A 21,363-nucleotide genomic window follows, 5' to 3' on the forward strand; every position below is an offset into this window, starting at 1 on the left:
GTACTGGGGTTTACAGTACCGGTAGTACCGGTAAAATATCGGTACTGGGATTTTTTTTTCTAAAATGAAGAATAATCTATTTGCACAAAAATTCTACAATTTTCCGGGCATTAGTGAATTCCGTTTTTCAGGAATATCATAAAAGCCTTCCAGAATATACTAAATTAAAAAAAATAGATAGATAAAAAAGATAGAAAGAAATGAGTTGTATGAAACTATTTTGGAGCTATTGTTTAGCTTCTGCACAGTTTCACAGGCAGTGGTCAGTCTAAAATAAAACAGAAATAACCTTACAAAATTAAATAACTGCTATCTATTAGATAGCTGCAAGGTGAAGATAGAAAAAAAAAATAAACTATGATGATTAACCTGGGCTTGTTAGGGGAATATCTGTAAATAAAAAGAAAATCGGGTTAAGTACTGTTCCTTTGAATTCCACTAAGAATTTGCATCCTTTGACAGATACGTATTTCAACTTCAACTGTAAGGTCGTCTTCAGTTGTCTTGTCTGTAAGGTTGTCTTCAGTGTCAGTCGAGTCAAGTACAAGACACTGAAGACGACCTTACAGTTGAGGTCGAAATACGTATCTGTCAAAGGATGCAAATTCTTAGTGGAATTCAAAGGAGCAGTACTTAACCCGATTTTCTTTTTATTTAAAAATAAACCAGTTTTTTTTCCTGTGGACTGAAAACTGAAGAAATAACAAGAAACCCTAATCTAACAAGTTTTATTCTAAGCTAGTACATCTATTTCCAAAATTCAACGTTCATTAAACCAATCATTGCTATGTTATCCTGGATTTCCATAAAGGTTACATATATGCTATGTTTGTCAAAGTAATTGGATTTAAATGTTTTCCTTTATTTCCATTGCAAACTTTTGTTCACATATGATACATTTCTATTCGTTTTTTTTTTGAATATGCTTAAGCAGTTGTTTTCTGAAGAAAAAAAAGACACTACACCGCGGTGCACCGTCTTCGGCCGCTGGCTGCACAGACTGTACATTACTAACACGAGACAAAGTTCCGAACATTGAGCCTTGCCGGAACTTGTGTGCACTATAATCAAACATTAAACGTCAAGCGTTTAGTCGAGATTTCAGCGAGTGAACTTTAACTGAGATTCGCACAGCCGATCTCGGTATTCTGTTTTAAGTGTGTAGCTACACACTACGAAAAAATCAAAATTACTCGTGACGTAAATTTATTGCAAAGAACGTAAACAATTTAATGACGTAAATTTATAGGTCTTCTGACTTAATAGTACGTCATTCTTGTAAAATTGAGTTCGATGTGACGTAAACAATTTGTGAATCGTGCATCATTACGTTTCATATGACTAAATATTCAGTTAAATGTGACAGAAAATTACGTCACTTGGACGTTTAAATTTACGTCATATGTGTTGCTTGAATATGTGCATCCAGAGTGACGGAAATTTACATGATTTTTTTTAAGTGTGTATGTATAATTAAACAATTTACCGTTACACCCGTAGACTTTCGGATCTAAACTCAAGAACAGTTTGGATGACCTAGGATATCCCAACGGATCTGATACTGTCTTTTGAACTTTCAGAAAACTTACTGGACATAATAGATTACAAATCGTAGCTTTGCATAATGCTAGAAGAAATTACCCTTACACCCGTAGACTTGAGGATCTAAACTCAAAAATAGTTTGGATGACCTAGGATATACAGAAAACATATTCTGCATCATCCTTCTCTCCTCTTCTTGGCGTAACGTCCTCATTGGGACAAGCAGCTTAGTGTTCTATGAGCACTTCCACAGTTTTTAACTGAGAGCTTCCTCTGCCAATGACCATTTTGCATGTGTATATCGTGTGGCAGGCACGAAGATACTCTATGCCCAAGGAAGTCAAGGAAATTTCCTTTACGAAAAGATCCTGGACCGACCGGGAATCGAACCCGTCACCCTCAGCATGGTCATGCTGAATACCCGTGCGTTTACCGCCTCGGCTATATGGGCCCCTATATTCTGCATCATATTCTACCCTTTTTATGCTGTTGAGCACCAAAACTACAGAAATACGAAAAAAAACTCCATAATAACGCTTGATTCGGGGACAGTAGCTACCTAGGTTGTTGATCTAAGGTCTTCTATGCTATCTACTGGATGGGGCTGTCATCTTAGGTATAACTTTCAGTGAAGGAGCATTTCATATCCAGACGCTGGATGCAAGTACAAACGCTGTTCGATCCGCGCCTCCTTGAACAGACGCTCGGGGCGTGCCTCCTCAATCTAGCTGAAGTCAGGACAGCGGTGCCCAGGTTGCCCTACCAGCTAAGCATATAACTCACTATTATCCTTCAAGCGTACTAGAGCAAGGAATATCAGTTTCATTACTTGAATGGTGACGTCAAAGACCATGCTTATCAAACGTGAAATGACGTTTCATTCACATCCTGCCGTGCTCCGATCAATTGAGAGGGAAAAATAGTATCTCGCACATGAATGCATTTTCCCACTCTCTTCAATAAATAAATGAAAATGTCACCTTTATCCTGACAGAAGTGGTTCGAATATCTTAGGTACAACACAGTGGGAGAGTTTAGCAGCCAGTGACAACCGCGGGCGACGACGAAGAGAGTCGCGAGTTTGATAACAAACCGTATGTGCGGTGGAGCTTTACCACCCCATCATCGCCGACATGCACGATAGGGTCTGCTGAGCTTTCGCCCAACGTATGCCATGCAAGAGAGAACCAACCCCCTCGTGTGTTGGATAAGCGAGAGAGAGCGAGCGAGCGAGAGCCAGAATTGGCCAAGGAAAACTTAATGATTTTCATTCACTTTGGGAAAATTGGAGAATCGATATGCGTGTAACACACACGGTCGATTAGGGTGTTCTACGCTAAGGAATTTTTCGCTGCGTTGAAATTCGGTTCCGATGGGTGAAAAAATGTGAATTTGAGGCCGAATTATACGGGTCGGGTCGAATAATCTGTGTCTAAAGTGTGTGGCTGGAGTGCACGGCGGTCGGTGTCCGATAAAAGTGGCTTTTCCATCGACTCAGTGCTGAGTAGGCTAGAATCGGGTCGCGAAAAGGGCAAGAAAATTTTAATCTAGTAGGTGATTTATTGATTGGGGTGATTTCCAGAGCACTAGATCGAACTGAGTGCTGCACACGGGATTACCGGAATCGTCGCAACCGTAGTGGAAAGTATTGTGAAGTACGCATCAGTTCTGTAATCAGAGCTGGAAAAATCATTCGATTTCAAGAGGTAGACACGAAGTGGGTTGAAAATGCAGCCCCCACCACGAAAAGTAAGCAGCTCTCTTACAGTACCCCCTCCTCCTTTTTTACGTGTGCAAGGAATGGAAAGCCTACTGCAAGACTGAGTGATATTTGATGAATGAAAACCACCAGAAAAACTTAGTCGCACATTAAGTATCCCATCGTCTTTCCATTTTTCTCTCTTTTAGGGCAATTACACAAAATTCCTGAAGAATCTCCACTCGGAGCAGTTGGCCAAGCTTGCTCTGAAAAATCAAAATGAGTGCGAGCTGCTGGAGGACATCCGGCAGTTTACCCTCAAACGGTCGGCGATTGAAAAGTCGTACAGCGAGGCCCTGCTCAAGATATCGTCGGCATATCTCAACAAAAAGCAAGCCTGCATTCCGGAAATTAAAATGGATGGAGCTGAGGAAAAATGGTAAATATTGATTACAGATTGTGTAGTTAAGTATTTGGGTATTCTGAGACAATAATTTGGCAAATTATTCAATAAGGTTTATTTTTGTATAACACACGGAGAAGATGTAGAGATAAAACTTTGCGCCTCCACAGTTGGTAAACGTTAAAAGATGATGGATGACGATGAGTGCCTTTTAATTGCTAAACCCCATCATGCCCACACGTGTACGATTGGCTTGAAGGCGGGATTGTTAAAATTAGAACATGTCGTGATATTACGGGGTCTAATCAGCACATCAGCACTATGTGAAGAAAACTGTTTTAACATAAACCCATCTTATCAGATTAATGTATGATGTAAATTGATTGATTTTTTTTTTCATTTTTGTTTATTCAAAAGTTTAAATGACATGAACTGTTTTTAAAATTTGAGCCTCTAGGCCTACCTCTACTGCAATGTCTCACGGCCACGGTGTGTTGAAACACGATTATTATCGCACTTTCATGAACCTAAAATATTTTTTCGTTATAAGTTAGCCTTAGCTGTGAAGATTAAGATTCTGGAGGTTAAAAAATATTTCATCGGGGAAAATGAAAATAAATTCAATTTTAGTATTTCACCACTTTTCTCATATAATATGGTGTACCACGCAAATCTGATGAACCTAAACTACGATACAAAAAGTCCCCTTTCTAATAATAATTTTGAAACCATTTAGAGAGAAACGAATGCAAAAGTCTTTACAACGAGTTTAAATTTGTTTAACGTTCGTTTCATGTGTCCAGCCCACTGCTTTCTGCCGAAAGTCATAAATCATTAAACAAATATGGGGACCTAATAATGCTATATTTTAAAATTTATGTAAACTGTCCAATTAAGCTATTTTTGAGCAAGTTAAGCAGCAATACTGATAGCTCTTCGAATATAATAAGAACTATTCGGCACCAACATTTCAAAAGGGCGTAACTGCATTTACAACCAATGCCTTCTCACAAAGCTGTGGAGCGTATCCCATCCCTCTCGAGCAATCCACTAGCACAAATAGAAAGATAAAATCCTCCTCTTTCGATTAATGGATGTTAATTGCGTGAGATGAATGAAATACGATCCACAGCTCTGTGAGAAGGCATTGGTTGAAAAAGCAGTTACGCCCTTTTGAAATGTTGGTGCCGTATTAAGTATATTGTGCTCTGATTTTACAGGGCTCGATGTTTTACTAACAAGTGATAATTCATCCTATGAATACTTTTATTCGCATGTTGGACACATAGGGCCGATTTCTTCACCCTGGCTTAAGCGTTAAACCAGGTTTAACTATGGGTACCCTACTAACAAAAGTAGCTGCATAACAGCTTACGAAGCAAACACTATTGGAAGCATGCTCTTTAAACTTTTATGCAGCAAAAATGTTTGTTGGGTTAGCCTGGTTTACCGGTTAATCTGAGGTGAAGAAATCAGGCCTTAGAGAATAGCTTTTAATTACTCTTTCGGCACACGCCCTTGATACACGTACTTTAAATTAAGCATATGTAATCATTTTTTTTACAATGAAATCAATCAATGTTTGGTTGAAACAGTTTTAAATATGATGATGATGAACCTGGGCGTGTTAGTGGAATACATGTACGTAAATAGAAAATTAAGTACTAGACACTGAAGATGACCTAACAGTTGAGGTCGAACTACGTATCTGCCAAAGATTGCAAAATCTTAGTGGAATTAAAAGAAACAGTACTCAACTCGATTTTCTTTTTTTCATACTAAGACCAGCACAATAGTTAAAAATGACATTTCAGATTCTTAACGTGAATAATGCATACATTTCTTAAGGAAATCTTAGTTTTTTTTCGGATTTTTTTAAATGAATTTTGTTTTCAAAAATACTGAATTGAATTTCAAGAGCTTTCAGAAATCCTCAAATGTTTTTACTAATTTTTGGCTATAGCTTCAAATGGTTTTACCATAATTTTCTAATTAATTCACCAAAAGTTTCTTCTGCAGTTCAATCAAAGTATTTCTTAGAAGATCTGTAAGAAAATTTTCAGAAATCAATAGACAAACCATGGAAATGAAGGAATACCAGGAGAAATTCCTGAAGGAATCTATATGAGTTTTTGTTGAAATCTCTGGAAGATTTTTTGCTGGATTCATTGAATGAAATTATGAAAGAGATTGTGGAGGAATTCCTGCATTTTCCGGAGGGATATATGATTAAAATCTTCAAGAAATTTAAGTAAGCATTCTAAATGGAATTCATGGAGTAATTTTTGCACGAATTCATGGAGTAATTCGTAAAGAAATGCCTGATGAAATGCCCGTAATAGTTTGTAGAGGAGCATTGGAAGAGTTGAAAAAAAAAACGTGGCAGAATTCTTAAAGGAATCTCTGAAAAAAAAATCTTAAGGAATTTTTGGAGGAATTTCTGAAGGAATCTATGAATGGCTTTCAGAAGAAAGCTTTGGAGAAATTTTGGATGAAGTTAATGGGAGATTTTCTAACGGAAAACCTGTAGAAATTTCTGAATTAATTCCAAATTTATAATTTATGAAGACATTCATGAAAAGTTTTCTGGTGAAATTCTAGCAAGAATTTATGGATCAATCCCTAGTGAGCATGGTACAGTTTCATAGAAGATTTTCTTTCAAAAATCCCAAGATTTCTGAAAGAATTCATTCTTAGAGGGACTTCTGAAGGAATCCCTTCAGGAATGATTTCTAATGGAATCTCTACAGGATTTTTCATAGGAATCCATGGAGGAATTACTAAAGGAATCTATTGAAGGGTGACTTAGTAATCTTTATAGACATTTTTTGCAGGAATCCATTGAAGGAAATTATTAAATATCCATGTAGAAATGTCGAGAGGAATCCTTTGACTAATTTCTGAATAAATTCCTTAATAACTTCCTGAAAACCTCCCTGAAGGCATTTCTAAAGGGATTCTTCGAGAATTTTTTTGTTTGTTTTTTTTTTATAATTTTTAATAAAAGTTTTTGAGAGAATTTCTGGAGAAATTCTTTAAAAAATTTTCAAAGAAATCCCTTGAAGAATTTCTGAAATAGTTTTTGAAAAATTTTCTTAAAGAAACCCAGCAAAAAACCGAAGAAATACCTGGTGAATTTTATGAAGAAATTCCCGAAATATCTCATTTGTTTTAAGGGATAGAACATAAAAAAATCCCAGATTGTTTTGTGGGTGAATACAACTTGAATGATTTCTGTTAGATTTACAATAGTTTAAGCCCAAACAAACATTTATTGGCAAAAATAATAAGACGATCAGAAAAAGCATCGCCTGAATATTTTTCATTTAGAATACTTGTTGTAAAACACTCTAAAATATGTCAATAAATAAGTTTCCACACTGAAAATATTCTACACTCAGTAGCAAAAAAAAAGCCGAGCTGATTTTTTCTCCTAAAATGCGCAAATTTTGCGCAAAAATTTGCAAATTATTCAAACTACTTGTATATTCACTAACATATGTATGTTTGTAACGCGTAACGCACTATATGTTACGTGAAGAATGTCATAAACAACTAGCAGACCACACGAAAGTTCATAAAAATATGTCATATAATATGGATTGTTTATTAAAACTTAGATCTAAACATTAATGGAACGAATTGACCTCGGCTTTTTTTCTGCACCGGTGTTTCAGCGTGGTCAATATGGAGTGAAAACTGTAGGCACCCACAGTGGTACTTCAACTTTGACGATTTCTGTGGCCCAAACCACTAGATGAAAACATTTCAAATTTTGACCACAACATTTCCTATGTTTACTGACGCTGCAGTGAAATTTTTATGAAGGTACTTAAATTTTTCACTGAAATACAGATTTTTTAAAAAGGTATGTCCAAAAATGGATTTTTTTTCATATAAGTTGTTATAACTCAAAATATATAATTTCTATTAATTCGAAATTTTGTCCATACATTATCAATATATTGATGATGAAGCGGTAAAATTTTCAGCCAAAAATATTGATAATTGTCAAAGTTGCAGAAGATTGAACATGACGCATTTTAGGAGAAAAAATCAGCTCGGCTTTTTTTTTGCTACTGAGTGTGCACGTTCGAGCCACATGTTTTCACCACTTGGGAAACATCTGAATTTAACGTGTCAAACCAGTGTCCGAATGAACCGAATGAAATTTGCTAACTGCAACGACTGACAGCCGTCAAACAGTTGTCAATTGCTGTAGGACGCAGCCAAAATGCACGTAAATACATCGCAATGCAGCTGTAGTGCATCCAAAAAACATCGCAATTTTGTTAACGTTTTGTTTTTTGACAGATAGGGGTGCGATAACTGCAAAATTGTTGCACTTAGCGGACTTGCAGTTAAAAAGCATTGCAGTTAAACCGTTTGCACCGAGCGAACGTCTACTGTACTTATGTACCAGACATATGGAAGGAATAAAGAGTTTTATGATTTATGACTTTCGGCAGACTGCATTGGGCTGGACACATGAAACGAACGCCAAACAAATTTAATTGTAACGTTGTAAAGACTTTTGCATTCGTTTCTCTCTGAATAGTTTCAAATTTATTATTAGAAAGGGGACTTTTTGTAGCGTAGTTTAGGTTCATCAGATTTGCGTGATACACCATATTATATGAAAAAAGTGGTAAAATATGTACTAAAATTGAATTTATTTTCATTTTCCCCGATGAAAGAATTTTTAACCTCCAGAATCTTAATCTAAGGTTAACTTATAACGAAAAAAATATTTTAGGTTCATGAAAGTGCGATAATAATCGTGTTTCAACACACCGTGATGTCTTGCTGGGTTCCAATCTAACGCTTAAGATTCCAGTACGTTACCTTACCTTACCGGTCAGACTAAGGCCTGAGTGTACGTAGAAGTCGTCTCCATTCTACTCGGTCCATGGCTGCGCGTCTCCAGTTCAGCACTCTGCTAAGGTCCGCAAATCGTCCTCCACTTGATCGATTCACCTGGCTCACTGCACGTCTTCTTGCACCGGTTGGATGACTCTCGAGAACCATTACTATGAAATGGTTGCTATCCGACATCTTGATGACGTGACTCACCTACCGTAGCCTTCCGATTTTCACGGTGTGGACGATGGTTTGTTCTCTCTGCAGCATACCAAAGTCAGGTATCATACCAAGACAAGGTATTGGTCGGTTACTTTGGTATTTTGTAGGTATTGATAAAATTCCTCAACGAGTTATTGGTTTGGTGTTGAGGACTGCTTAAGGTATTATTCAATTATTTGTATCGCCAATTATTATTTAGGCCATACCTGATGTCGTTATTCACGAAGTATGCACAGAATACATACATATCAGTTATGATTTTAGGTATTTTACCTCTTATGCAGGGCTTCTTAATAATTCATTCAGGTTGTACGTATTCGGTTTTCCATACCTGAGTTTGTTATTCTTTAGCTATTTTCTCCTGCTCAGGAACTGATGCAGTTCGTGGTTCATTCATCTTCTCCACGTCCCGTCTTCCATCTGCACTTCGCCGTGTAGATGGTACGCAACACCTTCCGTTCGAAAACTCCAAGGGCGCGTTGGTCCTCTGCACGTAGGGTCCATGTTTCGTGCCCATAAAGGACTACCGGTCTAGTCAGCCTTTTTGTAGATAGTAAACTTCGTGTGACGGCGAACTGTGTTTGATCGTAGAGTTCTGCGGAGTCCAAAGTAAGCTCGATTTCCTGCCACAATGCGTCTCTGAATTTCTCTGCTGGTGTCGTTGTCGGCGGTCGCCAGTGAGCCCAAGTACACGAATTCTTCAACCGCCTCGTTTTCATCACCGTCGATAGAAATTCGGGGTGGCGGGCGCGGTGATTCCTCCCTGGAGCCCTTTGCCATCGTGTATTTGTCTTCGACACATCAATGACTAATCCGATTCGCCTGGTTTCACTCTTTAGTCGGATGTACGTTTCCGCCATCGTCTCAAATTTACGAGCTATAATATCAATATCATCAGCGAAACCAAGCAGCTGAACGGACTTCGTGAAAATCGTTCCACTCGTGTTTATCCCCGCTCTCCTAATTACACCCTCTAAAGCAATGTTGAACAGCAAGCACGAAAGACCATCACCTTGCCGTAACCCTCTGCGAGATTCGAAGGGACTCGAGAGTGTCCCTGATACTCGGACTACACACATCACTCGATCCATCGTCGCCTTGATCAATCGTATCAGTTTATCTGGGAATCCGTATTCGTGCATATTAAATCTGCCATAGCTGTTCTCGATGGATTGTCTTCTTCTTCTTGGCGTAACGTCCTCATTGGGACAAAGCCTGCTTCTCAGCTTAGTGTTCTATGAGCACTTCCACAGTTATTAACTGAGAGCTTCCTCTGCCAATGACCATTTTGCATGCGTATATCGTGTGGCAGGCACGAAGATACTCTATGCCCAAGGAAGTCAAGGAAATTTCCTTTACGAAAAGATCCTGGACCGACCGGGAATCGAACCCGTCACCCTCAGCATGGTCATGCTGAATACCCGTGCGTTTACCGCCTCGGCTATATGGGCCCGTCAATGGATTGTATCATACGCCGATTTGAAATCGATGAACAAGTGATGTGTGGGCACGTTGTATTCGCGGCATTTCTGCAACACCTGGCGGATGACGAACATCTGGTCCGTTGTAGCGCGTTCACCCATAAATCTAGCCTGATATTGCCCCACGAACTCTCTTGCAACCGGTGATAGACGGCGGCATAAAATTTGAGAGAGTATCTTGTAGGCAGCGCTCAGTAGTGTGATCGCGTGGTAGTTCCCGCAATCCAACTTGTCGCCCTTTTTGTAGATGGGACACACGATACCATCCATTCATTCCTCCGGTAATACTTCCTCCTCCCAAATCTTGGTAATGACCCAGTGTAGTGCTGTCACCAGCAGGCTTGACAGAAACTTCCTTTTCTGAGGAGTAAAAATAAAACTCAGAAATCACAACGCAAATCCTCAACAGCACCGAGCGCGAGCTTGCCGCGTAGCGAGGAGTTCGTCCAACACTCATAATTGCTTGTTGTGTTTCTCACGTCCACTCACACTCAAAAAGCTCTCGCGAGTTCCACTCCCATACAAAGAAAGACTTTCGAGGCGAGAATCGCACTCAAAAACCCGAAATAATCATCGACTCTTTTTTCGTTCCCCTCTTCCTCGCTCAGTTTATTGCCTCTCTGTTTGGGGTTCGTTCGCTCCCTCGCGACGAGGCAAAAGCAAAACACCGCTCTAGAGCATGTTGCAAAACTCTTTTCTCGGATACTTTTTCAAAACGACGTATAATACACGCAAATCCTATGTTGATACGTCGTTTTGAATAACTATCCGAGTTTTGATTATCAAGCCTGCTCACCAGTGCTTCTCCACCGTATTTTAGAAGCTCGTTTGGTAGTTGATCTGCTCCAGCGGCTTGGTTGTTTTACAATCGGCCAACCTCCTCCTCAATCTCTTGTAGGTCAGGGGCCGGAAGTCTTTCGTCCTGTGCACATACTCCTAGATCTGTTACCACGCCAGCTTCGGTACTTGCAACGTCGGCATTGAGGTGCTCATCGTAATGCTGCCGCCACCTGTCGACCACCTCACGCTCGCCCGTGAGAATATTCCCGTGATTATCTCGGCACATGTCGGCTTGTGGCACAAAGCCTCTGCACGAGCGGTTCTGCTTCTCTTAGAGCTTTCTTTAGCGCGGTACAGCTCTTCGATCGCTTCGCGATCTCGTTCTTCCTGCTGGCGCTTCTTCATCCGGAAGACTGAGTTCTGCCTGTTCCGCGGCTGTCTGTAACGTGCCTCATTCGCTCTCGTACGTTGTTGCAGCATTCTCGCCCATGCTGCATTCTTCTCGTTTTTCAACTGTTTACATTCGCCGTCGTACCAGTCGTTTCTGTGATTCGGAGTGCGAAGGCTAGTGCTGTAGCCGAGGTACTACCTATGGCGGATCGGATGTCCCTCCAGCCATCTTCAAGTGTAGCTGCGCCAAGTTGCTCTTCTGTTGGTGTGGAGTTTAGGATTTCTCTGGGAAGGAATCACCCCTCACGTGCAGCACACACAACTTACCCAGGCTGACGTTGGTTCGCAAGTGGCAAGAGTGAACGCGGTTGGGTGACGCCTGGAGTTGCTGCTACGCAAGCAGGGATGCTAACATTAGTCCTGTTCAACGACGTAGGTTGAACTTGCTCGAACTTGGTCCATCCCGCTTTTTCCCGTTTGTTGACAAATGGGTAAGAGTAGGATGCAGCAACTTCGAGCAAGTTCAACCTACGTCGTTGAACAGGACTATTGTCTGCTTGACAGTTCGCATCACATTCAAATGCGCTATATCGCCTGCTGTGATCATTCTCTTTATCACAGCTTTATTCAGTACATCTTATATCTCACAGTTGGTAGGGCCACTGCTAACTGCTGCGCGTAGTCTTGAGCCGCTTACGTTATGCAGCCGCTCGATGTTAAGTCACGGCGTTCGACTGCGACGCGTGGTAATGACTGTCGAAAGTTTTGAGCGCATGCGTACACCGACTAAGTATTGTCGGGCCGCCACCAAACCGGACTTCGCACAATCAAGTCGCGACGCGACCCAACTCGCGACGTTTTTGAATCATGTTAAAAGAAGTGCGCATCCTTCCCGTTGTTGTCAGCAACACAGCGCACTAGATGCGAAACAGACGCGACACTTGTGGTCCAAGGAAATGGCAATTTTTGATTGAATGTCTGTCCTGATTCCAACCGGATAGACAATAGTGATCCGAATCTATAGAGTAGAGTAGTGATCCGTATAAAAGTGTAGGGACGCTCAAAAACTAAAAAAATAGGAAAAAGAAAAATCAAAGTTCAGCCATTTTACAAAACATGTTTAAATCGATTTTAGATGGCGAAAAATTACATTTATTAAATCCCTTACGAAAAGTTACGGGAATCGAACCCGTAACCCTTAGCATGCTGAATACCCTCGCCTTTACAGCTGTGAGCTCTCATGGGACTATCGATGCAATGCATCACAAACGGTCAGCCACTCAGTTTGCTAAACATATGCTATTCTTTTTTTATTATTCAGGAACATGTGGAGCGTTTGGCAGACAGTCCTGGAAGAGAACGAGAAGCTTGCCCGGGCTCGTCTAGCCGCGGTCGAGGTTTTCCAACAGCAGATAGCAGACGAAGCCAAACTGCTCCGGAATGCAAAATTAAACACCAGCAAGAAATCAGTCGAACATCTCGGAGTGGTTCAGAAGGAACTCCAGCTATCCGTACAGGACGTGGACAAAACGAAAAAGTGTTACTTCGACGAAGAACACTGTGCTCACGACGTTCGTGATAAGGCACGGGACATCGAAGAGAAGCTGAAAAAGAAAAAGGGATCCTTTTTCCAGTCGATTACCTCTCTTCAGAAGAACAGTGCTCGGGTAACGTCGCGAAAGGAGCAACTGGAAGAGAAGTCTACCGGAGCCAGGAATGACTACATTCTCAGTCTGGCTTCGGCCAACGCACACCAAAACCACTACTTCACTATCGATCTACAAACCACAATGGCCACTATGGAGAACTACGTCTACGAACGGGTCGCAGACTACTTGGCGTTGATCGGTCGCACCGAGCTGTTGACCTGCTCGGCCACTCAGAACTCGTTCGGCAAGATCCGCGATCAGGCTCAACAGTTGACGCGTGAATACAATCTACAGTGCTGTTACCTGTATTACCCGGTGCTAAAGCAGCACATTCAGTACGAGTTCGAACCATGCGATAACGATCCGATTCGGAAGATTACGGCGGACCATGACTCCGCCGCCGAGACATTGAATAGGGAAGGCAAACGTTGGGCAGGCCGCGTTGCCCGCGAAAGCAACGTAATACGAGAGAATGCTCGTAAATTGGCCATCTGCACGGCACTTCGTGAAGCGGGTCACCGTACGGATCCGAACGACCAGAATGGACCCGATTTGGAAACGAAGATCGACGAGTTCCGTGAAAATATTCGTAAGGCAGAAACCGCCAAGTGTAAGGCCGAAGCCCGGCTGGAGTGTTTGAGAATAGGCGGCATCAACGTGGACGAATGGATACAGGAGGCTGAAACGTTAAGCGTACAGGAAATGCCACGATCGGCTAGCTCGCTGTCCATGCGTACTGACGCGTCTGGTCAAGGGGTGGGTAGATTGAATTGATCAATTTCTGTATAATTGTACTAATTATATGCTTTGGTCCACAGGAAAATCCCAGCTCTGACTCCTTCTACGATAGTGACAACGCAGAACAAGATCAACCAATGTCAGAATCGTCACCAGCTCCAAAGCAGCCTGAACCACCTGGTGAGGAGTTTGCTCCAGACAGCGATGAAGACGAAGGTAAGTTTATTCTCATCCCTTATGTTCTTACTGCGAGAGGCATAAACAACGTTTGAATTCTTTTTCTAGACTTCGAGGTCGAACAGGAGCGTCAAAAGATCGAACAGATCTCCCACACGTGGGATGATCCCATTCAAGTAGATTGGGGTGCGGAGGAAGCTGCTGCCACTGCTGCCGAAGCCAGCTTGCCGCCACAGCAATCTGCTGGACAGACCTTCAAGTGTACTGCGCTGTATTCATACACGGCGCAAAATCCAGACGAGCTCACCATAGTCGAGAGTGAACAGCTGGAAGTGGTCGGCGAAGGCGACGGAGACGGTTGGTTGAGGGCTCGGAACTATCGCGGCGAGGAAGGTTTCGTGCCGCATAACTACCTGGATGTGGAGAGGGATACTCCGGTAGACACTCACACTCCGGCTCAACTGTCGACGCAGATTTCCTTCTCTTCCGTTGATTACACTGTGGATAACGAAGATCAGGATCAGATGCAGGACTCCGGTCAGTCGCCCGATCAAATCTCAGTTATCTCAGCACCGCGGAAAGCGCATCAGATGTATTGCATTGCTCTGTACGATTACGACGCCACGGCAGAAGACGAACTCACCTTCGAGGAAGGACAGGTATGTTTGGTATATCATTATTCATCTTTCATTGGGCACAGGTTATGGTCATTGGCGTAGCTAGAGGGAGGGCGGCCTCCAAAATCCATCAGGCTCCTCCAGCATTTTTCATGAAATTAGAAAAAATCTGAAAACCACTGTCTTAATGACAAACATAAATCTATAATAGACATTTATTTGGCATAATACGTGTTTAAATTGATAGTTATTGGAGATTATTCTTAACTTCTCACACTTTACAAGATCATAGTCCAAAATGGTCTATGTAATTAGTCATTTATGTTTGGAAATATTATATAACCAGAATTGAATAAGTGATAGTTTTCAAAGGAATTCTTTGATGGGTAGGGAATCGCCCCACTTGGGCGGTGGCTTCTATTTTCGTCTGTTTTCCGCTATAACTCAGTCAAATTTGAACCAATTGACACAATGCGAATGCGGTGAGATAGGTATAGTATCTACCCGTGTACAACATTTCAAGTTAATTGGTTCAAAATTGACTGAGTTATAGTGGAAAACAGACGAATATAGAAGCCACCGCCCAAGTGGCGCGATACCCTATCTCAAAGAACCTCTGAATTTTCTAGCAGCATTGCTGCAAAATATTGTTAAGTGCTTTCTTGTGTAAGCATTGGGGATTTTTATGGGGTCGCAGATTTTCATGAAACTTTTTTCCACAGGCAGGGTTCATGGGATATGAATAAAAAAAAAATGAGAAAAATTCAGGGCCGCCTATTTTTCCGGAAAACTTAGGTGGAAACCGTAGAAACAAGGTTTTTTAACCCGCCGGAGCCGGAGGCGTCATATATGACCCCAACCTAGAAACGGCTGTATAAATTCCCACGTTCAATAAAATAAAATATCGTCTTCGGCAAAGTTGTTGCAAATTGAGTACTTTATTAGACCTACCTAGAACATCCTGAACACCATGAAGTATGGAGAAACAAAACAATTGACATACCAGTTGTTCTAAAAGCTGAATTTGGATATGGGTTACGTTTATATGTATTATTAATTAAACCTTCGTCAAGAATATCAAAAGGTGTTTTACATTCTAGGATGTTCTAGGTGTTCCAAACTGCCTTGTGGTAAAGTCGTTTAAATCTACAAGAATAAGTTTATGGTTTTCGCAATAAATAATAGCACTGCATAATCTACTGGCATGGGATCAGTGAAACCCTTGAAATCTACAGTGTCATTTGTAGACACTATTGAGATATTTCAGGTCAGCCAAGCTGCTTTGGTGTTCAGAACTTCAGGTCTACACACGTAACAGTAGCCATATGTGTTATACTGAGTAACGCTGCGTAATCAACCGCGGTTACTGGACCAATCTGAAGTGAAGTCTACTTGATATTATGATAAACCTATGGGACATTCGGGTCGTCCAAACTGTCCTATAATGAAGTCCTTCAAATCTACAAGAATATCTTTATGTGTTTTCGCCATAAATAATACCATTGCGTTATCGGCAGAGATCCGTGAAGCTCTTGAAAACTCAAATGCCATTTAGAGACACTATAGGTATATTCCAGATCAGCCAAACCATCTTGAAGTTCAGAACAATAGGTCAACACTTGTAACATCAACCATAGATCTGTTATTCTGGATAATGTTGCATAATCAATCGCGGTTACTGGACCACCCTGAAGTCAACTATGTATTATTATGAACGTTTGGGACATTCAGGGTCGTCCAAACTGTCCTGAAGTTTAGCTCTCGACAGTAACAGTAGTTATTTTCACATTGAACCGTAACATTACACATCCAACTGTAATCTGCAATCCCCCTGGCATTTCATGAGTTACTCCAAGATAGTTTTGAGATATTCCAGATCAACCAAACTACTTTGAAGATCACAGCTTCAGGGCTACACTTGTGATAATAGCTTTTGCCACTACGTTAAGTAGTGTTACTTAATCCACTTTATTTACCAAAGTAGTTCGAGGAACAATAAGCGTTGTTATATGTTTTTGGGATATTATGGGCCATCCTTACGGCTATGGAGCTTAGTTGATAAAAACAACCACTTAATCTCTTAACTCTCGAGGGTCACTTCATGATAATGTGAATTCATGATTTTGTGATAATTTAGGTTATCAAATCTTTCGTGGACTACACATTTATATCTACACTTGCAATGCTACACTGAATAATGATAGATAATGAGTCATATTTACTGGACATGATAGATTACGATTTGGATGACCTAGGATATCCCAACAGATCTGATACTGTCTGTCTGAATTTTACTGATTAGAATGATAGAATACAAATCGTAGCTTTGTATAATGAAAGAAGTTACTGTTTCACGCGTAGACTTTAGGATCTAAGCTCAAGAACAGTTTGGATGACCTAAGATATCCCGACTAATCTGATATTGTCTATTGCAATTTCAGAAGATGTACTGTAGATGATAGAATACAAATCGTAGTTTGTATAATGAAAGAAGTTACTGTTACACCCGTAGACTTTAGGATCTGAACTCAAGGACAGTTTGGATTACCTAGGATATCCCGACTGATCTAATACTGTCTTTTGAATATTCAGAAGACTAACTGGACTTGATAGAATACGAATCGTTGCTTTGTATAATGAAAGAAGTTACCGTTACACCCGTAGACTTAATCAAGAACAGTTTGGATGACCTAGGATATCCAGACTGATATGATACTGTCTTTTAAACTTTCAGAAGACTTACTGGACATGATAGAGTACCAATCGTAGTTTCGTATAATGAAAGAAGTTACTGTTAAACTCGTAGACTTTAGGATCTAAGATCAAGAACAATTTGGATGACCTAGATTATCCCGACTGACCTGATACTGTCTATTAAACTTTCAGAGGACTTATTGGACGTGATAAATTAAAAATCTTAGCTTTGTATAATGAATGAAGTTGCCGTTACACTCGTAAATTTAGGATCTAAACTCAAGAACAGTTTGGATGACCTAGGATATCCAGAAAAAATATTTTGCATCATATTCTACCCCTTTTATGCTTTTATCATAGAAATAAGTAGAAAAAACTCCATAATAACGCTTGGAAAAATTCCGGCTTAAAAGGGTTAAGAGAATGAAAGAAAATTTTCTCAGAAATCCAAAAAAGTAATATGAACTGGAAATAGTTTTCTACAAAAATTTTCACAGCTGAGAAAATTTGTAAAGAAAAGCCGAAAAAACTATGGCCGAACTCATGGAAAATTTCCAATTTTTTTTGTTTTCGAGAGTGTAATTTCATAAGCTTTAATCGCTGAAATTTTTTGAATGCACTTCTTTTTTCGTTTTTCAGTTATGGCCAATTTTGTGAAAAATGCCCAAATCTGCCAAGTCTTTTCTTTGAATAATCATAGCTCAAGGATGAAGCATCGTAGAAACATTTTTTGTAAAAATGAAGGCAAATATTCTCAGGTGTTCAAAAAAAAATATGAAGTGGAAAAAGTTTTCCACAAATGTTTTCACCGTTGAGAAACTTCATAAAGAAAAGCCGAAAAAACTAAGCCTGAACTAGCAGAAAATTTTCAAAAAAAATTTTTTTGAAAAAAGATTATTTCATAAGCTTCAATCACTGAAATTTTTGGAATGCACTTTTTTTTTCGTTCCTGAGTTATGGCCAATTTTCTGAATTTTTTGAAGGAATTCATGGATGTATTCCTGAATAAATCTATGGATGAACTCCTTAACGATTTCTCGGAGATAATTGTGAAAGAATTCCTGGATGACTACATGGAGATTTTCAAGGCTTATCCCTCTTAACGAATTCCAATACAAATCGCTGGAGGAATTTCATTAGAATTCCTTCAAGTAATTCAAAAAATCTACAGGTAATCCTGGAAGAAATCTTCGGTCAATCCTTGGAAAGGATGATGGACGAATTTCTGAAGTTTGTGACCAAACCCCTGAATGAATGTTTGAAAAGATTCTGAGAGGCATTTCTGAAGGAATCACTACCGGAATTCCTGGAGCAATCCCTGGAATTTCTGAAATAAGGAGTGTATCGTAAAGTAGTTAAAAATGTTTACAAACTATTTTGTTGAGGCTAAATAGTTTAATACAACTTTTAAGTAATTTTGTTTTTTAGAGATACTGTATAAATCCTTGAAAAAAGAAATGGATTTAATGATTTTCTAAAAATGTTCTTTTAACTGGGTTTTTAAATTTTTGCACACCTTCTAAAAAAATTTAAATTGCGAAAAAAGTTCGATAATGTTCGAAAATTGTTAACTTTTTTGTACAAATATAATAAGCTCCAGAATCCTCATCAAGGCAAATTATTGTTTTTCAAGAAATATCTCCACAGCATTTAAGCGCAATTCTTAAAAATGAAAAAAATACATTTCTGAGGAACCCCTTTTTCTATGCTCCTCCAAATCATGTTTACGCAAATAAAAGATACATAAAATGAAAAATTAGCATTTTTTTAAATAGGGTATGTTTATTAATTTATAAGCGAGTAAGTCAGAGCAAAAAAACAAAATGAATTTTATAACCTTTTAAGATATTAAAAGCAAAACTTAAAAGTTTGACCAAAAAATAGACGTTTTCTTGGAGTGGACCATTTTTAATGATATGTTATGTGTACATAACTGTTAACAAGCTTCAATATTTTCCAGATTTTTTATCGTACAAATTTTATTCGCTACAGATTTTTGAAATGTTGAAAACTTTCAACAAAATTGCATTTTGTGCAGATTTTTATTTTGTGAGGTGTATTCATTTAACCATATTTTCAATAATACTAAACATTTTCCCAATTTTGCCAAACTGTTCTAAACTTAACGATATTGTGAAGATTTCATAGAAGAACCGAAACGAAAAGACCAATCCAGCTTCGAGATAGAGCATCCTGAACATTTTTCAACTTCTTTCCGATACACTCCTTACCTGGAGGAATCCCTGGACCAAAGAATACCTGAAAGAATCTTTAGAGGAGTTATGGGCGAAATCCCTGAATAAATTTCCGAAGAAATCTTTGAGGAATTCCTGCAGGAATTCTTCGAGGAATATCTGGACGAATTCTTTGAGGAATCCCTAGAGGAATTCTTGGAAAATGCCTGAAGCAATTCCTAGATTAATCTTTAGAGGGAATCCAGGAGGAACTTTTGGACAAATTCCTGGGACGAATATCTGAAGGAATTCCTGGATATATTCTTGGAAGAATCCCTGGAGGAATTTCTGAAGGAATAATTGGAGGATTACTTGGAAGCATCCTTAGAGAAATTCCTGGACGAATGCTTGGAGCAATCCCTGGATGAATTCCTAGATGAATTCCTGGTGAAATCTCTAGAGGAATTCTGGGAAGGACCTCTGGAAGAATTCCCGGTTCAATTCCTAGAGAAATCCCTGGTGGAATTTCTGCATGTATTCGTAGAAGAATTCCTATAGGAATTCTTTCAGGAATATCTGGAGGAATCCCTCGAGGAACCCCTGGAGGAATCCCTGGTGGAATACCAGGAGAAATTTCTGGAGGACTCCCCAGAGAAATCCATGGATAATTTCATGGAGTAAACCCTGAATAATATCCTAAAGGAATTCTTTAATAAATTCCTGGAGGATTCCCTAGAGGAATTCTGAAAGAAATCCCTAGAGATATTTCTGAAGAGACCTCTTCAGGAACCCTTAGAAGAATCTTAGAGAAATGTCTGGAGAAATTCTTGGAAGAACTTCTGTGGAAATTCTTGGAAAACCCCTTGAGAAATTACTGGAGCATTCCCTTCCTAAGCAATAAATATCTGGAGGAACCTCAGGGCAAATGCCTGGAGGAAGTTCTGGACAAATTCCTTGAGGAATCCCGTAGGAACTCCTGGAGAAATCCCTAGAGGAATTCTTGGGGAAATTCCGTGGAACTATCACTGAAAGAATTCCTGGAGGAAGCCTTGAATGAATTCCTGGAGGAATATCTAGAGGAATTCTGGGAGGAATCTCTGGAAGAAATTCTCGAGGAATTACCAAAATAACTTCTGAGGGAATCCCAGGAGGAACTCTTGGAGGAATTTCTGGTGGAATCATTGGAGGAATTCCTGAAGGAATCTCTGGAAGAATGCCTGGCAAATTCCAAAAGGAATGTCTAGAGGAATACCTGATGAAGCAATTCCTGGGTAAATTCCTAGAGGAAACCCTAAAAGAATTTCAGAAAGAATCCCAGTAAAAATTCCTGGAGGAATTTCTCAATAATTTCATGAAAGATTTTCTGAAGGAATCCCGGAGGATTTCTTGGAGAAATTCCTGGAGTAATTGCTGTACGAATTTTCGAAGGAAATCATGGAGGAAACCTTCGATCAATTCCTGGAGAAATTCTTGAAGGAATTTCTGTAGAAATGCCTGGAATAATTCCTACAGAAATTATTGGAAGAATTTCTGGAGGAGTCACTGGAGTAATGCCTGGATGAATTTCTGGAAGAACTTCTGATGAAACTTCTGATCGAACTTCCTGGGGGAATACCTGGAATAATTCCTGGATATATTCCGAAAGGAATTCCTTGGGGAACTTCTGACGGAATCCCTGGAGGATTTTCTGGAGAGATTGCTGAAGTAATTTCTGAAAGAATTCCTAGGAGAATTGCTGGATCAATTCCTGAAGGAATTCCTGGAGGAATGTCTTAAGGAATTCGTGGGGGAGTTCTTGACGGTATTCATGGAGGAGTCTCCGAATGAAATCCTGGAGGAATGCATGGAGGAATCCCCGGATGAATCCCTGTAGAAACCCCTGAAGGAACTTCTGGAAGAATGCCTGGAACTATTCCTAAAGGAATTAATGGAGGAAT

General features: G+C 39.8%; 2 protein-coding genes across 4 annotated transcripts in view; both read left to right on the forward strand.

Moving 5' to 3' along the window:
* LOC115253479 (KAT8 regulatory NSL complex subunit 2) overlaps positions 1-21,363 on the forward strand; it is a 598,461-nt gene that overhangs the window by 454,280 nt on the left and 122,818 nt on the right. The gene's annotated exons all lie outside the window — the stretch shown is intronic.
* The window catches only part of LOC109414872 (protein nervous wreck), a 52,412-nt gene that overhangs the window by 17,520 nt on the left and 13,529 nt on the right, over positions 1-21,363 (forward strand). For 2 of the 3 annotated variants that reach the window (XM_029879313.2, XM_029879312.2), the window contains exons 2-5: positions 3,451-3,680; positions 12,699-13,782; positions 13,845-13,980; positions 14,050-14,600. In XM_029879313.2, coding sequence (XP_029735173.2) covers positions 3,451-3,680; positions 12,699-13,782; positions 13,845-13,980; positions 14,050-14,600 — 2,001 coding nt within the window. Of the gene's footprint in view, positions 1-2,597; positions 3,292-3,450; positions 3,681-12,698; positions 13,783-13,844; positions 13,981-14,049; positions 14,601-21,363 lie in introns of those variants that run through there. The other variant, XM_019688711.3, reaches the window with a different exon arrangement.

This window comes from Aedes albopictus, chromosome 2 (assembly GCF_035046485.1).
Source record: "Aedes albopictus strain Foshan chromosome 2, AalbF5, whole genome shotgun sequence".
Lineage (NCBI taxonomy): Eukaryota > Metazoa > Arthropoda > Insecta > Diptera > Culicidae > Aedes > Aedes albopictus.